The sequence below is a fragment of the Doryrhamphus excisus genome, chromosome 19, assembly GCF_030265055.1.
Source record: "Doryrhamphus excisus isolate RoL2022-K1 chromosome 19, RoL_Dexc_1.0, whole genome shotgun sequence".
Taxonomy (NCBI): Eukaryota; Metazoa; Chordata; class Actinopteri; order Syngnathiformes; family Syngnathidae; genus Doryrhamphus; species Doryrhamphus excisus.
Window position 1 is genome coordinate 1,278,581 of NC_080484.1, and position 26,280 is coordinate 1,304,860.

Consider the following 26,280-nt stretch of genomic DNA (forward strand, 5'->3'; position numbering starts at 1 on the left):
CACGGAAAGAACAATTTGGATCACGGAAAGACCAATTTGGATCATGGAAAGAACAATTTGGATCAGGGAAAGAACAATTTGGATCACGGAAAGAACAATTTGGATCATGGAAAGATCAATTTGGATCACGGAAAGAACAATTTGTATCACGGAAAGAACAATTTGGATCACGGAAAGAACAGTTTGGATCACGGGATGACCAATTTGGACATTGAAAGATCAATTTGGATCAGGGAAAGAACCATTTGGATCGTGGAAAGATCAATTTGGATAATGGAAAGAACCATTTGGATCATGGAAACATCAATTTGGATCAGGGAAACGTCAATTTGGATCATGGAAAGACCAATTTGGATCATGGAAGATCAATTTGGATCATGGAAAGAACAATTTGGATCATGGAAAGAACAATTTGGATCATGGAAAGATCAATTTGGATCATGGAAAGAACAATTTGGATCATGGAAAGAACAATTTGGATCACGGAAAGAACAATTTGGATCACGGAAAGGACAATCTGGATCACGGAAAAAACAATTTGGATCACGGAAAGAACAGTTTGGATCACGGAAAGAACAATTTGGATCACAGAAAGACCAATTTGGATCATGGAAAGATCAATTTGGATCAGGGAAAGAACAATTTGGATCATGGAAAGACCAATTTGGATCATAGAAAGATCAATTTGGATCACGGAAAGAACAATTTGGATCACGGAAAGAACAATTTGGATCACGGAAAGATCAATTTGGATCACGGAAAGAACAATTTGGATCACGGAAAGAACAATTTGGATCACGGAAAGATCAATTTGGATCATGGAAAGATCCATTTGGATCATGGAAAGAACAGTTTGGATCATGGAAAGATCAATTTGGATCATGGAAAGAACAGTTTGGATCATGGAAAGATCAATTTGGATCATGGAAAGATCAATTTGGATCATGGAAAGCCACATTTAAACAAACAGTCCCAGCTTTGAATCATCTTGACGGAACAATAACTTTTCCAACAAGTGTTTGGTGTCAGGGAATTCCCGCAGCAGGAAGAACACAAATATTCCTTCCTTGTACTTTTAAGAAAATGTGACCTTTGTTGTTCCATGACTCCAATAAGCGGCCATTTAAGGTGAAGCCATGATTAACGTGGCGCCGTTTCCCAGCCTTCCACCTTGGAATAATTGCTTCCGACCTCCAGTTTACAGTTAAATGTCGAAGCTTTAAAACGGGAGAAAGTCTTTTCTGGTGTGAGGTGGATTTTAATTGCGGGAATAAATTATTGGAGGTCCCGTTTCCTCAGGCGGACAATTTCATGGAGAGATGTTTCGGAGGTGTCTGGCAAACATCTCCGCTTTGTTCCACTTTTATACGCCGCCGACGTTTCATCCTTTTCAATTACTTTAATTGGCTGCTAATGGGGCCTTTTTCCAAAGGATCAACACCAGGAATGTCATAGGATATTTTTTTTTTTTGGTTTTTTACATATTTGGCTTTTGGCTCCTTTTTTCCTTGGCAACATCATTTGATGATTCACCATTTGTGGAGCTTGGCTCCTTTTTTCCTTGGCAGCATCATTCGATGTCCCGGCATCCATTGGTGGAACTTGGCTCCTTTTTTCCTTGGCAGCATCATTCGATCATTCACCATTTGTGGAGCTTGGCTCCTTTTTTCCTTGGCAGCATCATTCGATGTGCCGGCAGCCGTTGGTGGAGTTTGGCTCCTTTTTTCCTTGACAGCATGATTTGATGTGCCGGCCGCCATTGGTGGAGCTTGGCTCCTTTTTTCCTTGGAAGCATGAGTCGATGTGCCGGCCGCCATTGGTGGAGCTTGGCTCCATTTTTCCTTGACAGCGTCATTTTTTTGTGCCGGCATCCGTTGTTGGAGGTTGGCTCCTTTTTTCCTTGGCAGCATCATTCGATGTGCCGGCTGACCATTGGTGGAGCTTGGCTCCTTTTTTCCTTGGCTGCATGATTTGATGTGCCAGAAGCCATTGGTAAAGCTTGGCTCCTTTTTTCCTTGGCAGCATCATTCGATGTCCCGGCATCCATTGGTGGAACTTGGCTTCTTTTTTCCTTGGCAGCATCATTCGATGATTCACCATTTGTGGAGCTTGGCTCCTTTTTTCCTTGGCAGCATCATCCGATGTGCCGGCATCCGTTAGTGGCGTTTGGCTCCTTTTTTCCTTGACAGCATGATTTGATGTGCCGGCCGCCATTGGTGGAGCTTGGCTCCTTTTTTCCTTGGCAGCATGATTTGATGTGCCGGCCGCCATTGGTGGAGCTTGGCTCCATTTTTCCTTGACAGCGTCATTTTTTTGTGCCGGCATCCGTTGTTGTAGGTTGGCTCCTTTTTTCCTTGGCAGCATCATTCGATGTGCCGGCTGACCATTGGTGGAGCTTGGCTCCTTTTTTCCTTGGCCACATGATTTGATGTGCCGGATGCCATTGGTGGAGTGTGGCTCCTTTTTTCCTTGGCCACATGATTTGATGTGCCGGATGCCATTGGTGGAGTGTGGCTCCTTTTTTCCTTGGCAGCATCATTTGATGTGCCGGCATCCGTTGGTGGAGCTTGGCTCCTTTTTTCCTTGACCACATGATTTGATGTGCCGGATGCCATTGGTGGAGCTTGGCTTCTTTTTTCCTTGGCAGCATCATTCAATGATTCGCAATTGGTGGAGCTTCGCTCCTTTTTTCCTTGGCCACATGATTTAATGTGCCGGCCACCATTGGTGGAGCTTGGCTCCTTTTTTCCTTGGAAGCATGAGTCGATGTGCCGGCCACAATTGGTGGAGCTTGGCTTCTTTTTTCCTTGGCAGCATCATTCGATGATTTGCCATTTGTGGAGCTTGGCTCCTTTTTTCCTTGGAAGCATGAGTCGATGTACAGGCCGCAATTGGTGGAGCTTATCTCCTTTTTTCCTTGGCAGCATCATTATATGTGCCGGCAGCCGTTGGTAGAGTTTGGCTCCTTTTTTCCTTGACAGCATGATTTGATGTACCGGCATCCGTAGGTGGAGTTTGGCTCCTTTTTTCTTTGGCAGCATGATTTGATGTGCCGGCCGCCATTGGTGGAGCTTGGCTCCTTTTTTCCTTGGCAGCATGATTCAATGATTCACCATTTGTGGAACTTGGCTCCTTTTTTCCTTGGCAGCATCATTTGATGTGCCGGCAGTCGTTGGTGGATCTTGGCTCCTTTTTTCCTTGGCAGCATGATTCGATGATTCACCATTTGTGGAGCTTGGCTCCTTTTTTCCTTGGCCAAATGATTTGATGTGCCAGCCACCATCGGTGGAGCTTGGCTCCTTTTTTCCTTGGAAGCATGAGTCGATGTGCCGGCCACAATTGGTGGAGCTTGGCTTCTTTTTTCCTTGGCAGCATCATTCGATGATTTGCCATTTGTGGAGCTTGGCTCCTTTTTTCCTTGGAAGCATGAGTCGATGTACAGGCCGCAATTGGTGGAGCTTATCTCCTTTTTTCCTTGGCAGCATCATTATATGTGCCGGCAGCCGTTGGTAGAGTTTGGCTCCTTTTTTCCTTGACAGCATGATTTGATGTACCGGCATCCGTAGGTGGAGTTTGGCTCCTTTTTTCTTTGGCAGCATGATTTGATGTGCCGGCCGCCATTGGTGGAGCTTGGCTCCTTTTTTCCTTGGCAGCATGATTCAATGATTCACCATTTGTGGAACTTGGCTCCTTTTTGCCTTGGCAGCATCATTTGATGTGCCGGCAGTCGTTGGTGGATCTTGGCTCCTTTTTTTCCTTGGCAGCATGATTCGATGATTCACCATTTGTGGAGCTTGGCTCCTTTTTTCCTTGGCCAAATGATTTGATGTGCCAGCCGCCATCGGTGGAGCTTGGCTCCTTTTTTCCTTGGCAGCATCATTCGATGTCCCGGCTTTCGTTGGTGGAGCTTGGCTCCTTTTTTCCTTGGCAGCATCATTCGATGCTTCGCCATTGGTGGAGCTTGGCTTCTTTTTTCCTTGGAAGCATCATTCGATGTGCTGGCCGCCATTGGTGGAGCTTGGCTCCTTTTTTCCTTGGCAGCATCATTCGATGATTCGCCATTGGTGGAGCTTGGCTCCTTTTTTTCTCTGAAGCATGAGTCAATGTGCCGGCCGTCATTGGTGGAACTTGGCTCCTTTTTTCCTTGGCAGCACCATTCAATGTGCCGGCCGCTATTGGTGGAACTTGGCTCCCTTTTTCCTCTGCGACATGCCATGAGGTGAAATACCAACACGTGAGTGGCGAGTGACGTTTTGTGACGTTGAGTGACGTTTGCTGGTGGAATTACCTTGACTCCTTTTTTCCTTGGTATATGAAGTGATGATATAATGTGATGCTTGATGACGTTTTCAGTCGTTGATGGTTCCATTGTTTATCAGAATGTTTAGATTGTTGGAATACTTTTTATTTCAAATCAACCTGTAAAGTTTTCAGCATGCTAAAAACATTCAGGCTGACCAAAGGAATGGGACGGAATATTTGGAATGCACTCGGAATTTTTAGAATCCAGTTAAAATATCCATAATAAGATGTGTCCCTTCTTCTCCGTTCTCCACTCCTCAGACCCCCAAATGTTGGACTGGTCGCTTCCTGATGAACCTGTGGGCCATCTTCTGCCTCCTCGTGCTCTCCAGCTACACGGCTAACCTGGCAGCCGTCATGGTCGGCGAAAAGACCTTTGAGCAAGTCTCGGGAATCCATGACGACAAGGTTAGATTCCACGCGAGGATGTAAATTACATCCATGAAAACACGCAGCAAATTCATCCGGCGCAAGGACAAGCTAATGAGTAAAGCGTGGAATAATTTGTAGGAGATTATCATCTTCCATATCCATCTATGAATATAACACCCCCACACACCCCCCCCCCCCCCACACCCCCCACCGCTGGGATTTTCAGGCCTCGGTATGTTTGATATGAGCTCCGTCATGAATGATGCCCTCCGCGTCTCCTAAACCGCCGTCCTCGCCGCTCGCTAACCACTTCCTGTCTCCGTTTGTCAGCTGCACCATCCCTCCCTGGGCTTCCGATTCGGCACGGTGAGGGAGAGCAGCGCCGAGGATTACATGAAGAAGAGCTTCCCCGAGATGCACGACTACATGCGGCGCTTCAACCAGCCCACCACCCCCGACGGCGTGCACATGCTCAAGTAAGACGCACGCCAGGACGCATCCATAATGGCGCCGATGCAAACTTAGCTTGTATCGCAGGGGTCTCAAACTCAATTTACTTGGGGGCCACTGGAGCTTGGGTCTGGGTGAAGCTGGGCCGCATCAGGTTTTCAAAAAAAAAAAAAATTATTTATTAAAATTTATTTTAAAAAAAAAATTATTTATTAAAATTTATTTTAAAAAAAAAATTTATTAAAATTTATTTTTTTTTAAAAAATATTAAAAATAAAAAAATGTTAAAAACTTCGCTTTGGTTCCAATTTTCTACAATAAAAGCTCTGATAAAACATTCCACTCTTCTCAAATATCTTAATTTTTATTTTTCTACACAAAATAAGATGAAAAATAAATAAACAAATCAAGAATAAAGAAAATCAATCAATCAGTAATAAATAAATATAATAATAATATAATAAAACTTGATGAAAAAATGATTTTTTTCATATTAAAATGAACAAAGTATTATTAGAGCCCTGTAGACATGACAAAACACGACTATAGTCACATTTATACTTTTATTTACAACATATTGCGCAACTGCAGGGTCTCGAGACACATGCTAACTCGCAAACTAGATCGCTAGCCACCTAAACGGTAGCCTTCGAGTTATTTCCTTTCAACTTAAATAGCCAAAAACTTACCACTTCCACACGGATAGGGAGGATAACTATTAACAGTTATTTAACCTTTAACATGAACATGAATCAAACGTAATCATTTTTTCTGGGTACATGATACCATACAGCATCCATATTAAACTTGCGCGGGGGCCTCAAACTAGTGTCCTGCGTGCCACATTTGGCCCGCGGGCCACGTGTTTGAGACCCCTGGTCGAAGAGAATTAAGAAAGAAAGAAAACCAAAAAAAATTCCAATGCTAACATAAATGGAAAATTGCAATAAATGGATTTGTATCTTTATTCAGCCTGCACGAGTGGTTAGCATGCAGGCCACACAGCTAGGAGACTCAGGTTCGATTCCACTCTCGGTCATCTCTGTGTTGAGTTTGCATGTTCTTTTCTCCGGGTACTCCGGTTTCCTCCCACATTCCAAAAAAAACATGCTAGGTTAATTAGCCACTCCAAATTGTCCATAGGTATGAATGTGAGTGTGAATGGTTGTTTGTCTATATGTGCCCTGGGATTGGCTGGCTACCAGTCCAGGGTGTACCCCGCCTCTCGCCTAAAGATAGCCTCGGAGTAGAAAAAGAAGAAGAAGAAGAAGAAGAAGGTATTTCTATGTGACAAATAATAAGTAGAGTTTTTTCGGAGACACAAAGGTTATCAAATAGTTCACTCCAATTTCAGGTTGAAGACAATAATTGAGACATTCCGCCACAGGAATGATAACAGCGAGGAGGAGGAGGAGGCTGGGAAAATAAGCAATTAACTGAAGGTTAACGCTAAAAAGATGAAGTTTGGCGTTGGGAGACTTTTTCAGGACACTCGCTTAGTTTGTTTACAAAGTTTGTCTCAGGTGAGCTTTATTATTATTAATTATTGTAATATATTATTTCATTATTTTTACTTTATTTTTCTATTTATTTCATTTTTATTATTACAATTTTTTATCATTAGTTTATATTATATTTGTTTATTATTTATAAATATTAAATAAATATCATTATTTATAAATATTATTTTATTATTGTTTATAAATATTATTTATAAATATTATTTTATTTATATTTATTATTATTTTTTATTATTTTTTTTTATTATTATTATTATTATTATAAAAATATTAAAAATATATATAAAAATGTGCTGTTTGTTTTTGAAGCTATAATATAATTAGTTTATATTGTGTTATAATTGTTTATTTGAATATTACACTATTATTATTATTATTATTATTATTATTATTATTATTATTATTATTATTATTATTATTATTATTATTATTATTATTATTATTATTATTGTTATTGTTATTGTTATCTTTTCACCACAACCCAAATATTTATTTCATAAAATATTTTGTCTTGTAGATTGTTATTTCCTTAATGTAAAAGTCTAAATATTATGGGAATATTAAGGGAAATAATTACCAGAAGAAAAATTCTGAAAAGAATGTTGAAGTATTTGGTTAAAAAAAAAAAAAAAATCTAATAATAAGTCAACATATTAAGAGAAAAATGCTAATAACGAAAAAGTCACAATTTTATGAGAATTAACAAATTTTAGTTCCATCGAGTTAAAACAGTCAAGAAAAAAATTGTTGTTTGTTTTTAAAGCTATAATATAATTTGTTTATATTGTGTTAGAATTGTTTATTTGAATATTACATTATTAATAATAATAATAATAATAATAAAATAAAAATAAATAATAAACAAATATTATGTAATATAAACTAATGATAAAAAAAATTAAAAATAAAATGAAATAAATAGAAAAATAAAGTAAAAATAATAATTCTCCCGTTTTCACGCTGCACAAATAGCGACTTTATTCATTTCATATTTGGTCTGGACCACGTAAAACATCAACATGTGTTACGGTCAGGGAATAGCACCTGCATACACAAACGCTTCCATCGCGCTGTCAAAACACTCGCCACGCACGCACACCACCCGCGCGGGCATGTGGACTACGTCAGTCCCTGTTTGAGTCCCAAAAGAAGCCCTGGTGTCTCGTGTCTGACAGGTAAAAATAAAAGACTTCCTGGTCTGCCAACGCAGCACAAACTTTTGGGAAGTCAGCCTTTTGTCTCCCAGTGAACATCGGAAACAAGAGCGGGGGAAGGATCCCGACTCCAACGTCATCCGAGGTCATCCGTGCTAGCTTGCAACATCCTCTGATGCTACGCTACTTGCTGCTTTAAATCAAACACTTCAACGTTAAATCAAACGTTTAAAAGAATTAAGAAATAAAGAAAATCCAAAAAAATTCCAATGCTAACATAAATGGAAAATTGCAATGAATGGATTTGTATCTTTATCCAGATTTGCACCAAAACATCATGAAGTCTTCCTTGGTTCATGTTCCACCCCACAAAATAAATTACTTATTTTTTTTTTTAATGGGGGGTCCTTCCCAAACTAAAAAAAGACAAAAACAAAAACTTGCAATGCTAACATAAATGGAAAATTGTGTTTTATGGATTTTTTTTTTAATCTTCCTAACTAACAAAGAAAAAAAATAGAACATTTTCAATGCTAACATAAGTTACACAAAAAAATTATTTGGACTTTCCTAATTAAAAATAAAGACAATGAAAACTTGCAAAATGCTAATGCTGAAAACAATGCTAACTAGCAAAAGTGGGAAAAGGCTTGTATTCAACTCCATGAAAAAGTTAGTTTTTTTAAATCTTCCTAACTAACAAAGGAAAAAAATAGAACATTTTCAATGCTAACATAAGTTACACAAAAAAACTATTTTGATTTTGTTATTTGTTTTTTTTCCTAACTAAAAATAAAGACAATGGAAACTTACAATGCTAACTAGCAAACGTGGGGAAAGGCTTGTATTCAACTCCATGAAAAAAGTTATTTTTTTTTAAATCTTTCCAACTAATAAAGGAAAAAAATAGAACATTTTTAATGCTAACATAAGTTACACAAAAAAAATATTTTGATTTTGTTTTTTTTATTTTTCCTAACTAAAAATAAAGACAATTAAAACTTACAATGCTAACTAGCAAAAGTGGGAAAAGGCTTGAATACAAATGTTTTTCCATGAAAAAAAATTTAAAATCTTCCGAACTAACAAAGAAAAAAAAGAACATTTTCAATGCTAACATAAGTTATACAAAAAAAATATTTTGACTTTCCTAACTAAAAATAAAGACAATGAAAACTTACAATGCTAACTAGCAAAAGTGGGAAAAGGCTTGTATTCAACTCCATGATTTTTTTTTTAATCTTCCTAACTAACAAAGAAAAATTTTCAATGCCAACATAAGTAACACAAAAAAACTATTTTGATTTAGTTTTTTGTTTTTGTTGTTTTTTTTATCTTTCCTAACTAAAAATAAAGACAATGAAAACTTACAATGCTAACTAGCATGAAAAAAGTTAGTTTTTTTTTAATCTTCCTAACTAACAAAGGAAAAAATAGAACATTTTCAATGCTAACATAAGTTACACAAAAAACTATTTTGATTTTGTTATTTTTTTTTTTTTTCCTAACTAAAAATAAAGACAATGACAACTTACAATGCTAACTAGCATGAAAAAAGTTAGTTTTTTTTAATCTTCCTAACTAACAAAGAAAAAAATAGAACTTTTTGAATGCTAACATAAGTTACACAAAAAAATTATTTTGACTTTCCTAACTAAAAATAAAGACAATGAAAACTTACAATGCTAACTAGCATAAGTTGAAAAAGGCTTGTATTCAACTCCATGAAAAAAGTTAGTTTTTTTTAATTCTTCCTAACTAACAAAGAAAAATTTTCAATGCTAACATAAGTAACACAAAAAAACTATTTTGATTTTGTTTTTTTATTTTTCTTAACTAAAAATAAAGACAATGAAAACTTACAATGCTAACTAGCATGAAAAAAGTAAGTTTTTTTTAATCTTCCTAACTAACAAAGAAAAAAATAGAACATTTTCAATGCTAACATAAGTTACACAAAAAACTATTTTGATTTTGTTATTTGTTTTTTTATTTTTCCTAACTAAAAATAAAGACAATGAAAACTAGCAAAAGTGGGAAAAGGCTTGTATTCAACTCCATGAAATTTTTTTTTTAATCTTCCTAACTAACAAAGAAAAAAATAGAACATTTTCAATGCTAACATAAGTTACAAAAAAAATGATTTTGACTTTCCTAACTAAAAATAAAGACAACGAAAACTTACAATGCTAACTAGCATTAGTGGAAAAAGGCTTGTATTCAACTCCATGAAAAAAGTTAGTTTTTTTAAATCTTCCTAACTAACAAAGAAAAATTTTCAATGCTAACATAAGTAACACAAAAAACTATTTTGATTTAGTTTTTTGTTTTTTTATCTTTCCTAACTAAAAATAAAGACAATGACAACTTACAATGCTAACTAGCATGAAAAAAGTTAGTTTTTTTTTTAATCTTCCTAACTAACAAAGGGAAAAAAATAGAACATTTTCAATGCTAACATAAGTTACACAAAAAAACTATTTTGACTTTCCTAACTAAAAATAAAGACAATGAACTCTTACAATGCTAACTAGCAAAAGTGGGAAAAGGCTTGTATTCAACTCCATGAATTTTTTTTAATCTTCCTAACTAACAAAGAAAAAAATTGAACATTTTCAATGTTAAAATAAGTTACACAAAAAAATTATTTTGACTTTCCTAACTAAAAATAAAGACAATGAAAACTTACAATGCTAACTAGCATGAAAAAAGTTATTTTTTTTTAATCTTCCTAACTAACAAATGGGAAAAAATAGAACATTTTCAATGCTAACATAAGTTACACAAAAAACTATTTTGATTTTGTTATTTGTTTTTTTTATTTTTCCTAAGTAAAAGTAAAGACAATGAAAACTTACAATGCTAACTAGCATGAAAAAAGTTAGTTTTTTTTTAATCTTCCTAACTAACAAAGAAAAAAATGGAACATTTTCAATGCTAACATAAGTTGAATTATTTTGACTTTCCCAAATAAAAATAAAGACAATAAAACTTACTATGCTAACAATCCTTTTAAAGCAATCCTGCATCCAGATGGTGATCCGGATCACCCTCAAAATTTTATCGGTTCTTCCTTATCCCATTCCCAACAATTCCTGAAATTTTCATCCATATAATTTCAGAACTTTTCAAATTATTTTGAACACAAAGAAACAAAAAGAAAACCTCCGACAACAGAGTTTTTCTTCCCTTCACTCACACTCACACACATAGCGGTGCCGTGGAGAAACAGCGGAGACACAAATCCACGGGAAAAGGCCAGGAATGTTTTAAATCGGGGTTAATAAGTACGTTGGGATTCCAAAAACACCTTCTAGTCGACTGATGGAAAAGAATAAATCCGCTTTGTGGCGCTCCGCTTTTCCCGACACTTATCCGCATTGTTAGCACGGCGAGCGCCGCTCTATAATTAGAGGTCAATTAGGTTCCCGCGGATCAATACCGGCACGGAAGAGTCTTTGGCAGTACGTCCGGCGTCTTATCGCTCGGCTTAGTTTGATGATAAGTGTGTTTACACGCCGAGGAAGACGCCATGGCGCCAAAAGTCGCTCCATGCAAGCGTTGCTGGGACGTCTAACGCCTGCCATGTGTGCGTTTGTGTGCGTTTGTGTGTGTTTGTGTGTGTTGGTGTGTTGGTGGTGAAGGACAGATCCCCCCACGTTGGACGCCTTCATCATGGACAAAGCCCTGCTGGATTTCGAGGTGTCCATCGACGCCGACTGTAAGCTGCTCACGGTGGGAAAGCCGTTCGCCATTGAAGGTGCTCACACACACACACACACACACACATATTTTTCAAATATTACCTTGTTTCGATTCTTTCTATTGTTTTTATACTACAAATGTACTGTAGAAATACACAGTAATTCCTATTTTATCATGGGTAATCAATTCCAGGCTTGAAATTCCTTCCTTATGAACGGAATCATTTTGTAGTTAGCATTGTTAGCATGCTTCTAAATAGGTTTTTAGCATTATTAGCGGCCATTGTTACGGCCATTAACAGCCAACCTATGAACAAAAGTGCCACTTATAGTCCGGAAAATATGGTGTATATATATAAATATATATATAAATTATATTATTTATATATATTTAACATATATTTTTACATTTTTTAACGTATTTCACATTTGTCTTTAGTTTTAACATTTATTTTGTTATTTTTTATATATTTATTTATTAGTCGCTCTGGAGTATAAGTCACAGGAACAGCCAACCTATGAAAAAAAGTGCCATTTATAGTCCGGAAAATACGGTGTATATACATATATATAATATTATTTATATATATTTAACATTTATTTTTAAATTTTTTTAACGTATTTCACATTTGTCTTTAGTTTTAACATTTATTTTGTTATTTTTTATATATTTATTTATTAGTCGCTCTGGAGTATAAGTCACAGGAACAGCCAACCTATGAAAAAAAGTGCCACTTATAGTCCGGAAAATACAGTGTATATATATATATATATATATATATAATATTATTTATATATATTTAACATTTATTTTAATGTTTATATTTCACATTTGTCTTTAGTTTTAACATTTCTTTTGTTATTTTTTTATATTCATTTATAAGTCGCTCTGGAGTATAAGTCGCAGGAACAGCCAACCTATGAAAAAAAGTTTGACTTATAGTCCGGAAAATATGGTATATATATATAAATTATATTATTTATATATATTTAACATTTATTTTTACATTTTTTTAACATATTTCACATTTGTCTTTAGTTTTAACATTTATTTTTGTTATTTTTTATATATTTATTTATAAGTCGCTCTGGAGTATAAGTCGCAGGAACAGCCAACCTATGAAAAAAAACTGCCAGTTATAGTCCGGAAAATACGGTGTATATATATATATATATATATATATATATATATATATATATATATATATATATATATATATACAAATGTATGATATTATTTATATATATTTAACATTTATTTTAACGTTTATATTTCACATTTGTCTTTAGTTTTAACATTTATTTCGTTATTTTTTTAATATTCATTTATAAGTCGCTCTGGAGTATAAGTGGCAGGAACAGCCAACCTATGAAAAAAAAGTGCCACTTATAGTCCAGAAAATACGGTGTAAAAAAATACATATATATGTGTTATATTATTTATATATATTTTACATGTATTCTCACGTTTATATTTCACATTTGTCTTTAGTTTTAATATTTATTTAGTTATTTTTTTATATTCATTTATAAGTCGCTCTGGAGTATAAGTTGCAGGAACAGCCAACCTATGAAAAAAAAGTGCCAGTTATAGTCCGGAAAATACAGTGTATATATATATATATAATATTATTTATATATATTTAACATTTATTTTAATGTTTATATTTCACATTTGTCTTTAGTTTTAACATTTATTTTGTTATTTTTTTATATTCATTTATAAGTCACTCTGGAGAATAAAAAGTGCCACTTATAGTCCGGAAAATACAGTGTGTATATATACATATATATATATATATATATATATATATATATATATATATATATATATATATATATATATATATATATATATATATATATATATATATATATATATAAATCATATTATTTATATATATTTAACATTTATTTTGATATTTTTTTTAACATATTTCACATTTGTCTTTAGTTTTTCACTTTTATTTTGTTATTTTTTTATATTTATTTATAAGTTGCTCTGGAGTATAAGTCGCAGGAACAGCCAACCTATGAAAAAAAGTTCGACTTACAGTCCGGAAAATACGGTATATATATATATAAATTATATTATTTATATATATTTAACATTTATTTTTATGTATTTTTTTACATATTTCACATTTGTCCTTAGTTTTAACATTTATTTTGTTTGTTTTTTTTATGTTCATTGATAAGTCGCTCTGGAGTATAAGTCGCAGGAACAGCCAACCTATGAAATATGGTGTGTATATATATACATATATTACATATATTATATGATTTATATATATTTAACATTTATTTTTATGTTTTTTTTAACATATTTCACATTTGTCTTTAGTTTTAACATTTATTTTAATATTTTTTTAATATTTATTTATAAGTCGCTCTGGTGTATAAGTCGCAGGAACAGCCAACCTATGAAACAAATTGCGACTTATAATCCAGAAAATACGGTATATTGTGTTCTGGTGTACCTAATGACCACTAGCCTACACCAATACCAGGAACAGCACATCTAATTATCAGACGGTCCCTGGCATAATGTTAGCAGGTATTTTCCGTAAGACTAGCATTCCCTAGCATGTTCTCCCTCATGAGTAATGTCCTGCACGGATGATGATCCATAACAACGCAATGCTGCGATAACCAGACACAACGTTCCTTCATATGTAGGGGAGGAGTTATTATTCCGTGCAATAAGCGCATATATGAGCGTATGGAAAGATTAATATCTATATCTAGATAATATATAACGACCAACAAAGTGGGTCACTGGCATACATAGACATAGTAGTCTATCTATACGTAAGAATACTAGCTATTATTCATGGTGTGCAGCATTGCCTTATAAGACCACAGGCTGCATTAACACTTTGACACACAGTAGGTACACATACAATACGCACACACTGGGTGGGGGGGGGGGGGGGGGGGGGGGGTGTCGGAGTGGGGGGGGGGGGATGAAATAGTCCCGTATCTACGTGAGTGATGGCTGAAAGCAGTGATTCACCGCATGAACTCGCACTGCGGGCTCCAAGCACGGAGTATCAATAATTCATAGCCGAGTCCAGGCCAGAACGTTTTATGCACAAGTCACATGACCGACCGCCACTGGACGCCATTGTTGGGGGTCACCGCACCGTCACCACCGTTAGAATGTATGTATGAATGAATGAATGAATGAATGAATGTATGAATGAATGAATGAATGAATGAATGTATGAATGAATGAATGAATGAATGAATGAATGTATGAATGAATGTATGAATGTATGAATGAATGAATGAATGAATGAAAGAATGAATGTATGTATGTATGAATGTATGAAAGAAAGAAAGAAAGAAAGAAAGAATGTATGAATGTATGAATGTATGAATGTATGAATGTATGAATGTATGAATGTATGAATGTATGAATGTATGAATGAATGTATTAATGAACATATGAATGAATGAACGAATGTATGAATGAATGAATGAACGAATGTATGAATGAATGAATGAATGAATGAATGTATGAATGAATGAATGAATGAATGAATGAATGAATGAATGTATGAATGAATGTATGAATGAATGAATGAATGAAAGAATGAATGTATGTATGTATGAATGTATGAAAGAAAGAAAGAAAGAAAGAAAGAAAGAAAGAAAGAAAGAAAGAAAGAAAGAAAGAAAGAAAGAAAGAAAGAAAGAAAGAAAGAAAGAAAGAAAGAAAGAAAGAAAGAAAGAAAGAAAGAAAGAAAGAATGTATGAATGTATGAATGTATGAATGTATGAATGTATGAATGTATGAATGTATGAATGAATGTATTAATGAACATATGAATGAATGAACGAATGTATGAATGAATGAATGTATGAATGAATGAAGGAATGAATGTATGTATGAATGAATGAATGAAAGAATGAGTGTATGTATGCATGAATGAATGAATGTATGAATGAATGAAAGAAAGAATGTATGAATGTATGAATGTATGAATGTATGAATGTATGAATGTATGAATGTATGAATGTATGAATGTATGAATGAATGAATAAATGTATGACTGAACATATGAATGAATGAATGAATGAATGAATGAATAATGTATGAATGAATGTATGAATAAATGTATGAATGAATGTATGAGTGAATGAATGAACGAATGAATGTATGAATATATGAATAAATGAATGTATGAATGAATGTATGAATGAACGTATGAATGAATGAATGTATGAATGAATGAATGAATGTATGAATGAATGAATGAATGAATGAATGAATGAATGAATGAATGAATGAATGAATAAATGTATGAATGAATGTATGAATGAATGAATGAACGAATGAATGAATGAATGAGTGAATGAATGAATGTATGAATGAATGAATGAATGAATGAATGTATGAATAAATGTATGAATGAATGTATGAATAAATGTATGAATGAATGTATGTATGAATGAATGAATGTATGAATGAATGAAGGAATGAATGTATGTATGAATGAATGAATGAATGAAAGAATGAGTGTATGTATGCATGAATGAATGAATGTATGAATGAATGAAAGAAAGAATGTATGAATGTATGAATGTATGAATGTATGAATGTATGAATGTATGAATGTATGAATGAATGAATAAATGTATGACTGAACATATGAATGAATGAATGAATGAATGAATGAATGAATGAATAATGTATGAATGAATGTATGAATAAATGTATGAATGAATGTATGAGTGAATGAATGAACGAATGAATGTATGAATATATGAATAAATGAATGTATGAATGAATGTATGAATGAACGTATGAATGAATGAATGTATGAATGAATGAATGTATGAATGAATGAATGAATGAATGAATGAATGAATGAATGAATGAATGAATGTATGAATGAATGAATGTATGAATAAATGTATGAATGAATGTATGAATAAATGTATGAATGAATGTATGAATGAATGAATGAACGAATGAATGAATGTATGAATGAATGAATGTATGAATGAATGAATGTATGAATAAATGTATGAATGAATGTATGAATAAATGTATGAATGAATGTATGAATGAATGAATGAACGAATGAATGAATGAATGAGTGAATGAATGAATGAATGAATGAATGAATGAATGAATGTATGAATGAATGAATGTATGAATAAATGTATGAATGAATGTATGAATAAATGTATGAATGAATGTATGAATGAATGAATGAACGAATGAATGAATGTATGAATGAATGTATGAGAATGTGCAGACATGGTTCCAGGTAGAAGTGGTTGCTTGTTGCTTGTACCTTCTGAACTAAATTATAGATTATAGATTATGCTTCATTTTCCAAATATTTCCTATTTTGACTGAGTTGCCAATCTGGGAAAACTATAGCCGTGACTTATGTTTTCTTTACTAGGGACCCGTTGTGGAAGCGTTTGTAGACCAGCGTAAGCACTAACAATTGTATAAAACTTGATCCAAGGGGTCTCCAACCCGTCTAGGGCAATCATCATGTTTAGATGTGGTTTTGTTTACGTTTGGTTCAGGGGTCTAAGTCTTGGATGTTGTCATACTTGGATCATTCTAACCCCAAAAAGTCTAAAAAGGACATTTCTGGGTTACTACCTGAAAGATGGATGTCAATGTTATTACTAAAAATCATATTAAAGTCACGTCTGGTAGGAGATTAGGCAACATCGTTAGCATCGTTAGCGTCGTTAGCGTGGTTTAAGGTGAGTCCTGATAAGAGCAGAGAGAGAGCAACGGCGCCACACGGGACCAAACCTCGATAACTCCCGTCAATCAAAAGCGTGCACTCGGGAAGACCCCGACTCCCGGCGTCCCTGAAGAGCTTCCTGCTCCCCCCCTCCCCCCCCCCCATCCCCCCGTTGGTGGGAGCAACGGGTCGGTTGGACGACTGCTTGATTAAGTGTCTTCATTAAGCAGGCAGACCAGGATTGGAAGTGAGAAAGTTTGGAATAGTCGGGAAGTCGAGGAAGATGATTGGAAAAGTAAACAAGGGCAATAAAGATTGTCTCTCGTTGGTACGCCCATGTCTCTGCTGAACGAGTGATAAAAGAGGCAGACAACGGAGTCGCCTAATCAAGACAAACCTTCACCCCGACGAGGAGCGTCGGAGAGGCTTGGGAACATGAAGAGGGGGGGCGGAATGACAGAAGGGGGAGAATTAATGGAATGATTTGTAGTCCGGAAGCAGAGGATGGGCGGAGGTGTTCCTCCGAGGGCCATTAATAATATTGCAACAAGCAGACGTTCACGTCCAAACGGGGGGGGGGGGGGGGGGGGGGTGCTTCTGACGAGACGCTTGATGAGGCCGCTCACGTCCCCGCCTTCCTGGAACGCCGCCGTGTTGTCATCTGGTTGTTTTTATCAGCTGTGCGCTTTAATGGAAAAGTTCAATAAAACAACACAGCTTATCCGCAGAGTAACTTGGGGGGGGGGGGGGGGGTGGAAAGGGGGGGGGGCGCACAGCCAATCTGATCCCAAGTCAAACGATCCCAACACCAGGAATGATCCTTTGGACACATCTACTCATTGAACCGCTCCATAGTTGCCGGGTGCTTGGTCTGCAAAATCAATGTGGCTGTAGGAAACCTCCACATGTAGCTTTATCTACCTCTGCATGCATGTGAAATTCTGTTATTTATCTTTTTTTATTTTTTGATTTTATTATTATTATTTATAATAATATTATTTATAATATATTTATAATATATTTATAATATATATTATTCTAATATATTATTTATTATTATTTATCTTCTATTTGTCTTATAGTATCTTATAATGTCCACCATGTTGGGGAATAGGAGCCCACAGGGTTATTTATCATTTTTATTATTTTATATTATATTATTATTTATAATAATATTATTTATAATATATTTATAATGTATATTATTATTATATATTATTTATTATTATTTATCTTATATTTGTATAGTATCTTATAATGTCCACCATGTTGGGGAATAGGAGCCCATAGGGCTATTTATGTTTTTTATTTTTTTAATTATTATTATATTATATTATTATTATTATTTATAATAATATTATTCATAATATATTTATAATATATATTATTATAATATATTATTTATTATTATTTGTGTTATAGTATCTTATGTCCACCATGTTGGGGAATTAGCCCATAGGGCTATTTATCTTTCTTTTATTATATTATATTATTAATATTTATAATAATATTGTTTATAATATATTTATAATATAAATTATTACAATATATTATTTATTATTATTTGTCTTATAGTATCTTATAATGTTTACCATGTTGGGGAATTAGCCCATTGGGCTATTTATCTTTTTATTATTATATTATATTATTATTATTATTATTATTTATAATAATATTATGTATAATATATTATTATAATATATTATTTATTATTATTTATCTTATATTTGTCTTATAGTATCTTATAATGTCCATCATGTTGGGGAATAGGAGCCCATAGGGCTATTTATCTTTTTTATTTTTTTATTTGTTTTTATTTATTATTATTATTATTAATAATAATAAATAATAATATTATTTATAACATATGTATAATGTATATTATTATAATATATTATTTCTTATTATTTATCTTATATTTGTCTTATAATGTCCACCATGTTGGGGAATAGGAGCCCATCGAGGTTTTATTTCATGTGGAGAGAACAATAATAATGTTAGTAATAAAGCAAACTTTGATGGTCGTAAACACGTTTTCTTTGCTCCAACTCCAGCTATGAAAATATCCCATTCATAAATATTGGTCGGGAACCATTGAACTGTAATAAAACACCTCAACCTGGTTAAATATTGCATTTCCTTATTGCGGTTATTTGTGGAGGTTTTGTTTACGACCTTTTTAGAGCCCTCAAGCATGAAATAACAGCACCATAGTCACTTTTAAGCTACTATTATCCAATATTGGAGATAATATCAGAGAAATTTATCTATTTCAAACATAAATAAGACTTATGATTGTGTGTGTTGCTCTAAACGTGTTCTGTGTGGGGGACAGGAAGTGATTTGAGTGATTTGAGTTTTAGCGTGTCCGTGTTATTAATATGTTTTTAATTACTATTTTATTGTCTCAGAGCTCTATAGACATGACATAACAACCCTATAGTCACCTTAACACTCCTATTTTTCATTGTTTACACCGGTCCCTAAATAAGATTTTTAACATTATTAGAGCTCTATAGACGTGACATAACAACCCTATAGTCACCTTAACACTCCTATTTTTCATTGTTTACACCGGTCCCTAAATAAGATTTTTAACATTATTAGAGCTCTATAGACATGACATAACAACCCTATGGTCACCTTAACACTCCTATTTGTCATTGTTTACACCGGTCCCTAAATAAGATTTTTAACATTATTAGAGCTCTATAGACATGACATAACAACCCTATAGTCACCTTAACACTCCTATTTTTCATTGTTTACACCGGTCCCTAAATAAGATTTTTAACATTATTAGAGCTCTATAGACATGACATAACAACCCTATAGTCACCTTAACGCTCCTATTTTTCATTGTTTACACCGGTCCCTAAATAAGATTTTTAACATTATTAGAGCTCTATAGACATGACATAACAACCCTATAGTCACCTTAACACTCCTATTTTTCATTGTTTACACCGGTCCCTAAATAAAATTTTTAACATTATTAGAGCTCTATAGACATGACATAACAACCCTATAGTCACCTTAACACTCCTATTTTTCATTGTTTACACCGGTCCCTACATAAGATTTTTAACATTATTAGAGCTCTATAGACATGACATAACAACCCTATGGTCACCTTAACACTCCTATTTTTCATTGTTTACACCGGTCCCTAAATAAGATTTTTAACATTATTAGAGCTCTATAGACATGACATAACAACCCTATAGTCACCTTAACACTCCTATTTTTCATTGTTTACACCGGTCCCTAAATAAGATTTTTTAACATTATTAGAGCTCTATAGACATGACATAACAACCCTATAGTCACCTTAACACTCCTATTTTTCATTGTTTACACCGGTCCCTAAATAAGATTTTTAACATTATTAGAGCTCTATAGACATGACATAACAACCCTATGGTCACCTTAACACTCCTATTTGTCATTGTTTACACCGGTCCCTAAATAAGATTTTTAACATTATTAGAGCTCTATAGACATGACATAACAACCCTATAGTCACCTTAACACTCCTATTTTTCATTGTTTACACCGGTCCCTAAATAAGATTTTTAACATGATTAGAGCTCTATAGACATGACATAACAACCCTATAGTCACCTTAACACTCCTATTTTTCATTGTTTACACCGGTCCCTAAATAAGATTTTTTAACATTATTAGAGCTCTATAGACATGACATAACAACCCTATAGTCACCTTAACGCTCCTATTTTTCATTGTTTACACCGGTCCCTAAATAAGATTTTTAACATTATTAGAGCTCTATAGACATGACATAACAACCCTATAGTCACCTTAACACTCCTATTTTTCATTGTTTACACCGGTCCCTAAATAAGATTTTTAACATTATTAGAGCTCTATAGACATGACATAACAACCCTATGGTCACCTTAACACTCCTATTTTTCATTGTTTACACCGGTCCCTAAATAAGATTTTTAACATTATTAGAGCTCTATAGACATGACATAACAACCCTATAGTCACCTTAACACTCCTATTTTTCATTGTTTACACCGGTCCCTAAATAAGATTTTTTAACATTATTAGAGCTCTATAGACATGACATAACAACCCTATAGTCACCTTAACGCTCCTATTTTTCATTGTTTACACCGGTCCCTAAATAAGATTTTTAACATTATTAGAGCTCTATGGACATGACATAACAACCCTATAGTCACCTTAACGCTCCTATTTTTCATTGTTTACACCGGTCCCTAAATAAGATTTTTAACATTATTAGAGCTCTATGGACATGACATAACAACCCTATAGTCACCTTAACGCTCCTATTTTTCATTGTTTACACCGGTCCCTAAATAAGATTTTTAACATTATTAGAGCTCTATAGACATGACATAACAACCCTATAGTCACCTTAACGCTCCTATTTGTCATTGTTTACACCGGTCCCTAAATAAGATTTTTAACATTATTAGAGCTCTATAGACATGACATAACAACCCTATGGTCACCTTAACACTCCTATTTTTCATTGTTTACACCGGTCCCTAAATAAGATTTTTTAACATTATTAGAGCTCTATAGACATGACATAACAACCCTATAGTCACCTTAACACTCCTATTTTTCATTGTTTACACCGGTCCCTAAATAAGATTTTTAACATTATTAGAGCTCTATAGACATGACATAACAACCCTATAGTCACCTTAACACTCCTATTTTTCATTGTTTACACCGGTCCCTAAATAAGATTTTTAACATTATTAGAGCTCTATAGACATGACATAACAACCCTATGGTCACCTTAACACTCCTATTTTTCATTGTTTACACCGGTCCCTAAATAAGATTTTTAACATTATTAGAGCTCTATAGACATGACATAACAACCCTATAGTCACCTTAACACTCCTATTTTTCATTGTTTACACCGGTCCCTAAATAAGATTTTTAACATTATTAGAGCTCTATAGACATGACATAACAACCCTATAGTCACCTTAACACTCCTATTTTTCATTGTTTACACCGGTCCCTAAATAAGATTTTTAACATTATTAGAGCTCTATAGACATGACATAACAACCCTATAGTCACCTTAACACTCCTATTTTTCATTTTTTACACCGGTCCCTAAATAAGATTTTTAACATTATTAGAGCTCTATAGACGTGACATAACAACCCTATGGTCACCTTAACACTCCTATTTTTCATTGTTTACACCGGTCCCTAAATAAGATTTTTAACATTATTAGAGCTCTATAGACATGACATAACAACCCTATAGTCACCTTAACACTCCTATTTTTCATTGTTTACACCGGTCCCTAAATAAGATTTTTAACATTATTAGAGCTCTATAGACATGACATAACAACCCTATGGTCACCTTAACACTCCTATTTTTCATTGTTTACACCGGTCCCTAAATGAGATTTTTAACATGATTAGAGCTCTATAGACATGACATAACAACCCTATAGTCACCTTAACACTCCTATTTTTCATTGTTTACACCGGTCCCTAAATAAGATTTTTAACATTATTAGAGCTCTATAGACGTGACATAACAACCCTATAGTCACCTTAACACTCCTATTTTTCATTGTTTACACCGGTCCCTAAATAAGATTTTTAACATTATTAGAGCTCTATAGACGTGACATAACAACCCTATGGTCACCTTAACACTCCTATTTTTCATTGTTTACACCGGTCCCTAAATAAGATTTTTAACATTATTAGAGCTCTATAGACATGACATAACAACCCTATAGTCACCTTAACACTCCTATTTTTCATTGTTTACACCGGTCCCTAAATAAGATTTTTAACATGATTAGAGCTCTATAGACATGACATAACAACCCTATAGTCACCTTAACACTCCTATTTTTCATTGTTTACACCGGTCCCTAAATAAGATTTTTAACATTATTAGAGCTCTATAGACGTGACATAACAACCCTATGGTCACCTTAACACTCCTATTTTTCATTGTTTACACCGGTCCCTAAATAAGATTTTTAACATTATTAGAGCTCTATAGACATGACATAACAACCCTATAGTCACCTTAACACTCCTATTCTTCATTGTTTACACTGGATTGCACAACTATTACACTTGAGGACCTCTCGATGACCGCTAGCGAGCTAGCTAGCTAGCCAGTTAGCCTTGAATTTATTCATTCTAAACTTAAGAAAGGGTTTCAAATGGAGTGAGGAACAATCACAATCCATCTCCTTCATGCCGTGTCCTGCTGTCATCGTGGCTACTACCATGCTAGCTAACCGTGTGAGCTGCTTGCTAACTTAATACTGTAAACAACAGATGACGCTACCCATGTGAGGGAAATATAACGAATATAACTAATATAATAGAAATGACAGGAGCAATTATGCTTTAACAAGGATACAAAAACACTACAGCTGAAAGGAGCCAATACAACAAGGAGGGATTTCAGATGTTGTTATTAATACATTCATCAGTAATTTTAATCACCATTATTCAATTATCACAAGGTAGCATCTTGTAAATGATAAGATGGGAATCACCTGGCGGACTGAGGTCAAAAACCCGTACGGTCGCCCACTTCCTTCTTCACCAACAGCAAAAAATTAGCCTCGCTCACGTCCGAAGACGTACAGCCGGGGCGTGCTTCCGCATGTTGATCATCCTAATGCATCACGCGTCGTGCACAGATAAAGAAGGCAATTGATGGCGCCGTCTCGCCGTCAGTACCGCCTTTTTAAAAAAAAAAAAAAAAAAAAAACACAAAACACTTCCTGATGATTTTCAATTCGGTGATTTGTTTTCTTAGCGATAAGCTCAAATCCCAGTGGGCGGGGTTGTTTACTTCGCCAGACGCTCAAAGTCGTCTATACTTATACTGTACAATGACAATACTGTACAAGGCTGGGCTGCATCAGGTTTTCCAAAAAAAAAAAAAAAAAAAAACTTAAATAGCCAAAAACTTACCACTTCCACACGGATAGGGAGGATAACTATTAACAGTTATTTAACCTTTAACATGAACATGAATCAAACGTAATAATTTTTTTCTGGGTACATGATACCATACAGCATCCATATCAAACGTTAAATTTTCAGGGGGCCTCAAACTAGTGTCCTGCGGGCCACATTTGGCCCGCGGGCCGCGTGTTTGAGACCCCTCCTGTACAATATTTTACTGCTGACAACATCAAATCGAGCTTTATTGTTCAAACCAGTTACATTTGAGATACTTTTCAAGCCTTTAAAGCAATGGTGTCCAAAGTGCAGCCCGGGGCCATTCGCAACCCGCGACTTGTTTACTATTGACAAGTCGTTGTTATATTTGTTGTGATATTTCAGCTGTCATAAGTTATGTTTGAAATGTATCTTTTCACAAAAAGCTGCTTTTCACCCTTTTTTAGTTGGGAACTGATATTTACCAAAACGTACCCGTGTTCTACCGTTGATTCCTAAAGAAAGGAAAAAGGTAGAAACAAATGTATTTTTTTCGTTTTATCTTGATATTTTGACTTTATTTTTGTAAAATTCCAACTATTCCAACTTCCTTTGTGTCAATTTTCAATTTTTTATTCCCAGAATATTTTGATTGTATCTTTTTCATATTTTTTTGTTACTATTTTCTCTTTAATATTTCAACCTTCTGCGCCAAAAATGACTATTATTATTTTTCCTCATAATAGTCCCATGTTATTGTTGTTACATGATGATATGAGGATAAAAACTTACCACTTCCACACGGAATGAGAGGAGAACCTTTTTTTTCACAATCTCCGCTATGGCATGTGGGGCTCTGTTTGCTAATAACAAAAAAGTACTTTTAATTTATTTTTTCAACTTTATTGTACTAAATTGACACTAGTTTTTCCTCATTTTATGACATTTTATGATTTATTATATAAAATTGATTTCTTTCTCTTAACATGTTGACTTTATTTTTGTAAAATTACAATTATTACAACTATTATTTCAACTTGGGTATGTAACTCAAAGTGGCATAAAATTAGCAAACCCAGACAAAGTAATAAGTATAATAAAATACTAGTACGATAAAATACGATAAACTAAAACATCCCAGTTTCTAAATGATTTCTGCCAAAATTCTGCGTCGATCAATTGTTGTCTTATATTGATTTTCCATTGTTTTATGCATGTAAAACTATGATTATGCGTATAAAATGTCATTTTTCTTCGTATTTTTGGTGGAGCGGATGAACTGAATTGACATGCTTTCCCATGGGAAGAATTCGCAGAATTTTTGATATGAATTCATTGAAAAATTCATATGAAAAACCAAGGTACCGGTGTAAAAATATAACTAAGTATGATGTTATGATATGATATTATTATGATGTAGTTGTGACGTTTTCTATGGAGCGCTGGGCCATCAATAATGAAAGTAAGATCATTAAAACTGGGATTATGGACACCAGAGTATGGAAGCAATACCTCTCATTGTTATTAATATTATTTATTTTTATTTTTATTTTTATTTTTATTTTTATTTTTATTTTTATTTTTATTTTTATTTTTATTTTTATTTTTATTTTTATTTTTATTTTTATTTTTATTTTTATTTTTATTTTTATTTTTATTTTTATTTTTATTTTTATTTTTATTTTTATTTTTATTTTTATTTTTATTTTTATTTTTTTATGTTATTTTATTTTTATTTTTGTTTTTATTTTGTTTTTATTTTTATTTTATTTTATATGTTTATTTTTATTTTTATTTTTATTTTATTTTTATTTTATTTTTATTTTTATTTTTATTTTTATTTTTATTTTTATTTTTATTTTTATTTTTATTTTTATTTTTATTTTTATTTTTATTTTTATTTTTATTTTTATTTTTATTTTTATTTTTATTTTTATTTTTATTTTTATTTTTATTTTTATTTTTATTTTTATTTTTATTATACGTCCAAGTCTCAGATAAAAGCTTGTCGCCGAGTGGGGGGGTGTGACTGCACGGCGGTTAAGTCCACGCCAGTGATAAGCGTCATTTTTGATGGTTTGTTATATAAACGAGGACGAAGG

The 26,280-nt window shown here is 33.6% G+C and overlaps 1 protein-coding gene across 2 annotated transcripts in view; it reads left to right on the forward strand.

The window, feature by feature from the left end:
- Positions 1-26,280, forward strand: part of grin3ba (glutamate receptor, ionotropic, N-methyl-D-aspartate 3Ba) — a 171,461-nt gene that overhangs the window by 126,615 nt on the left and 18,566 nt on the right. For both annotated transcript variants that reach the window (XM_058056516.1, XM_058056517.1), the window contains exons 6-8: positions 4,564-4,710; positions 5,005-5,150; positions 11,443-11,558. In XM_058056516.1, coding sequence (XP_057912499.1) covers positions 4,564-4,710; positions 5,005-5,150; positions 11,443-11,558 — 409 coding nt within the window. The remainder of the gene's footprint in view (positions 1-4,563; positions 4,711-5,004; positions 5,151-11,442; positions 11,559-26,280) is intronic.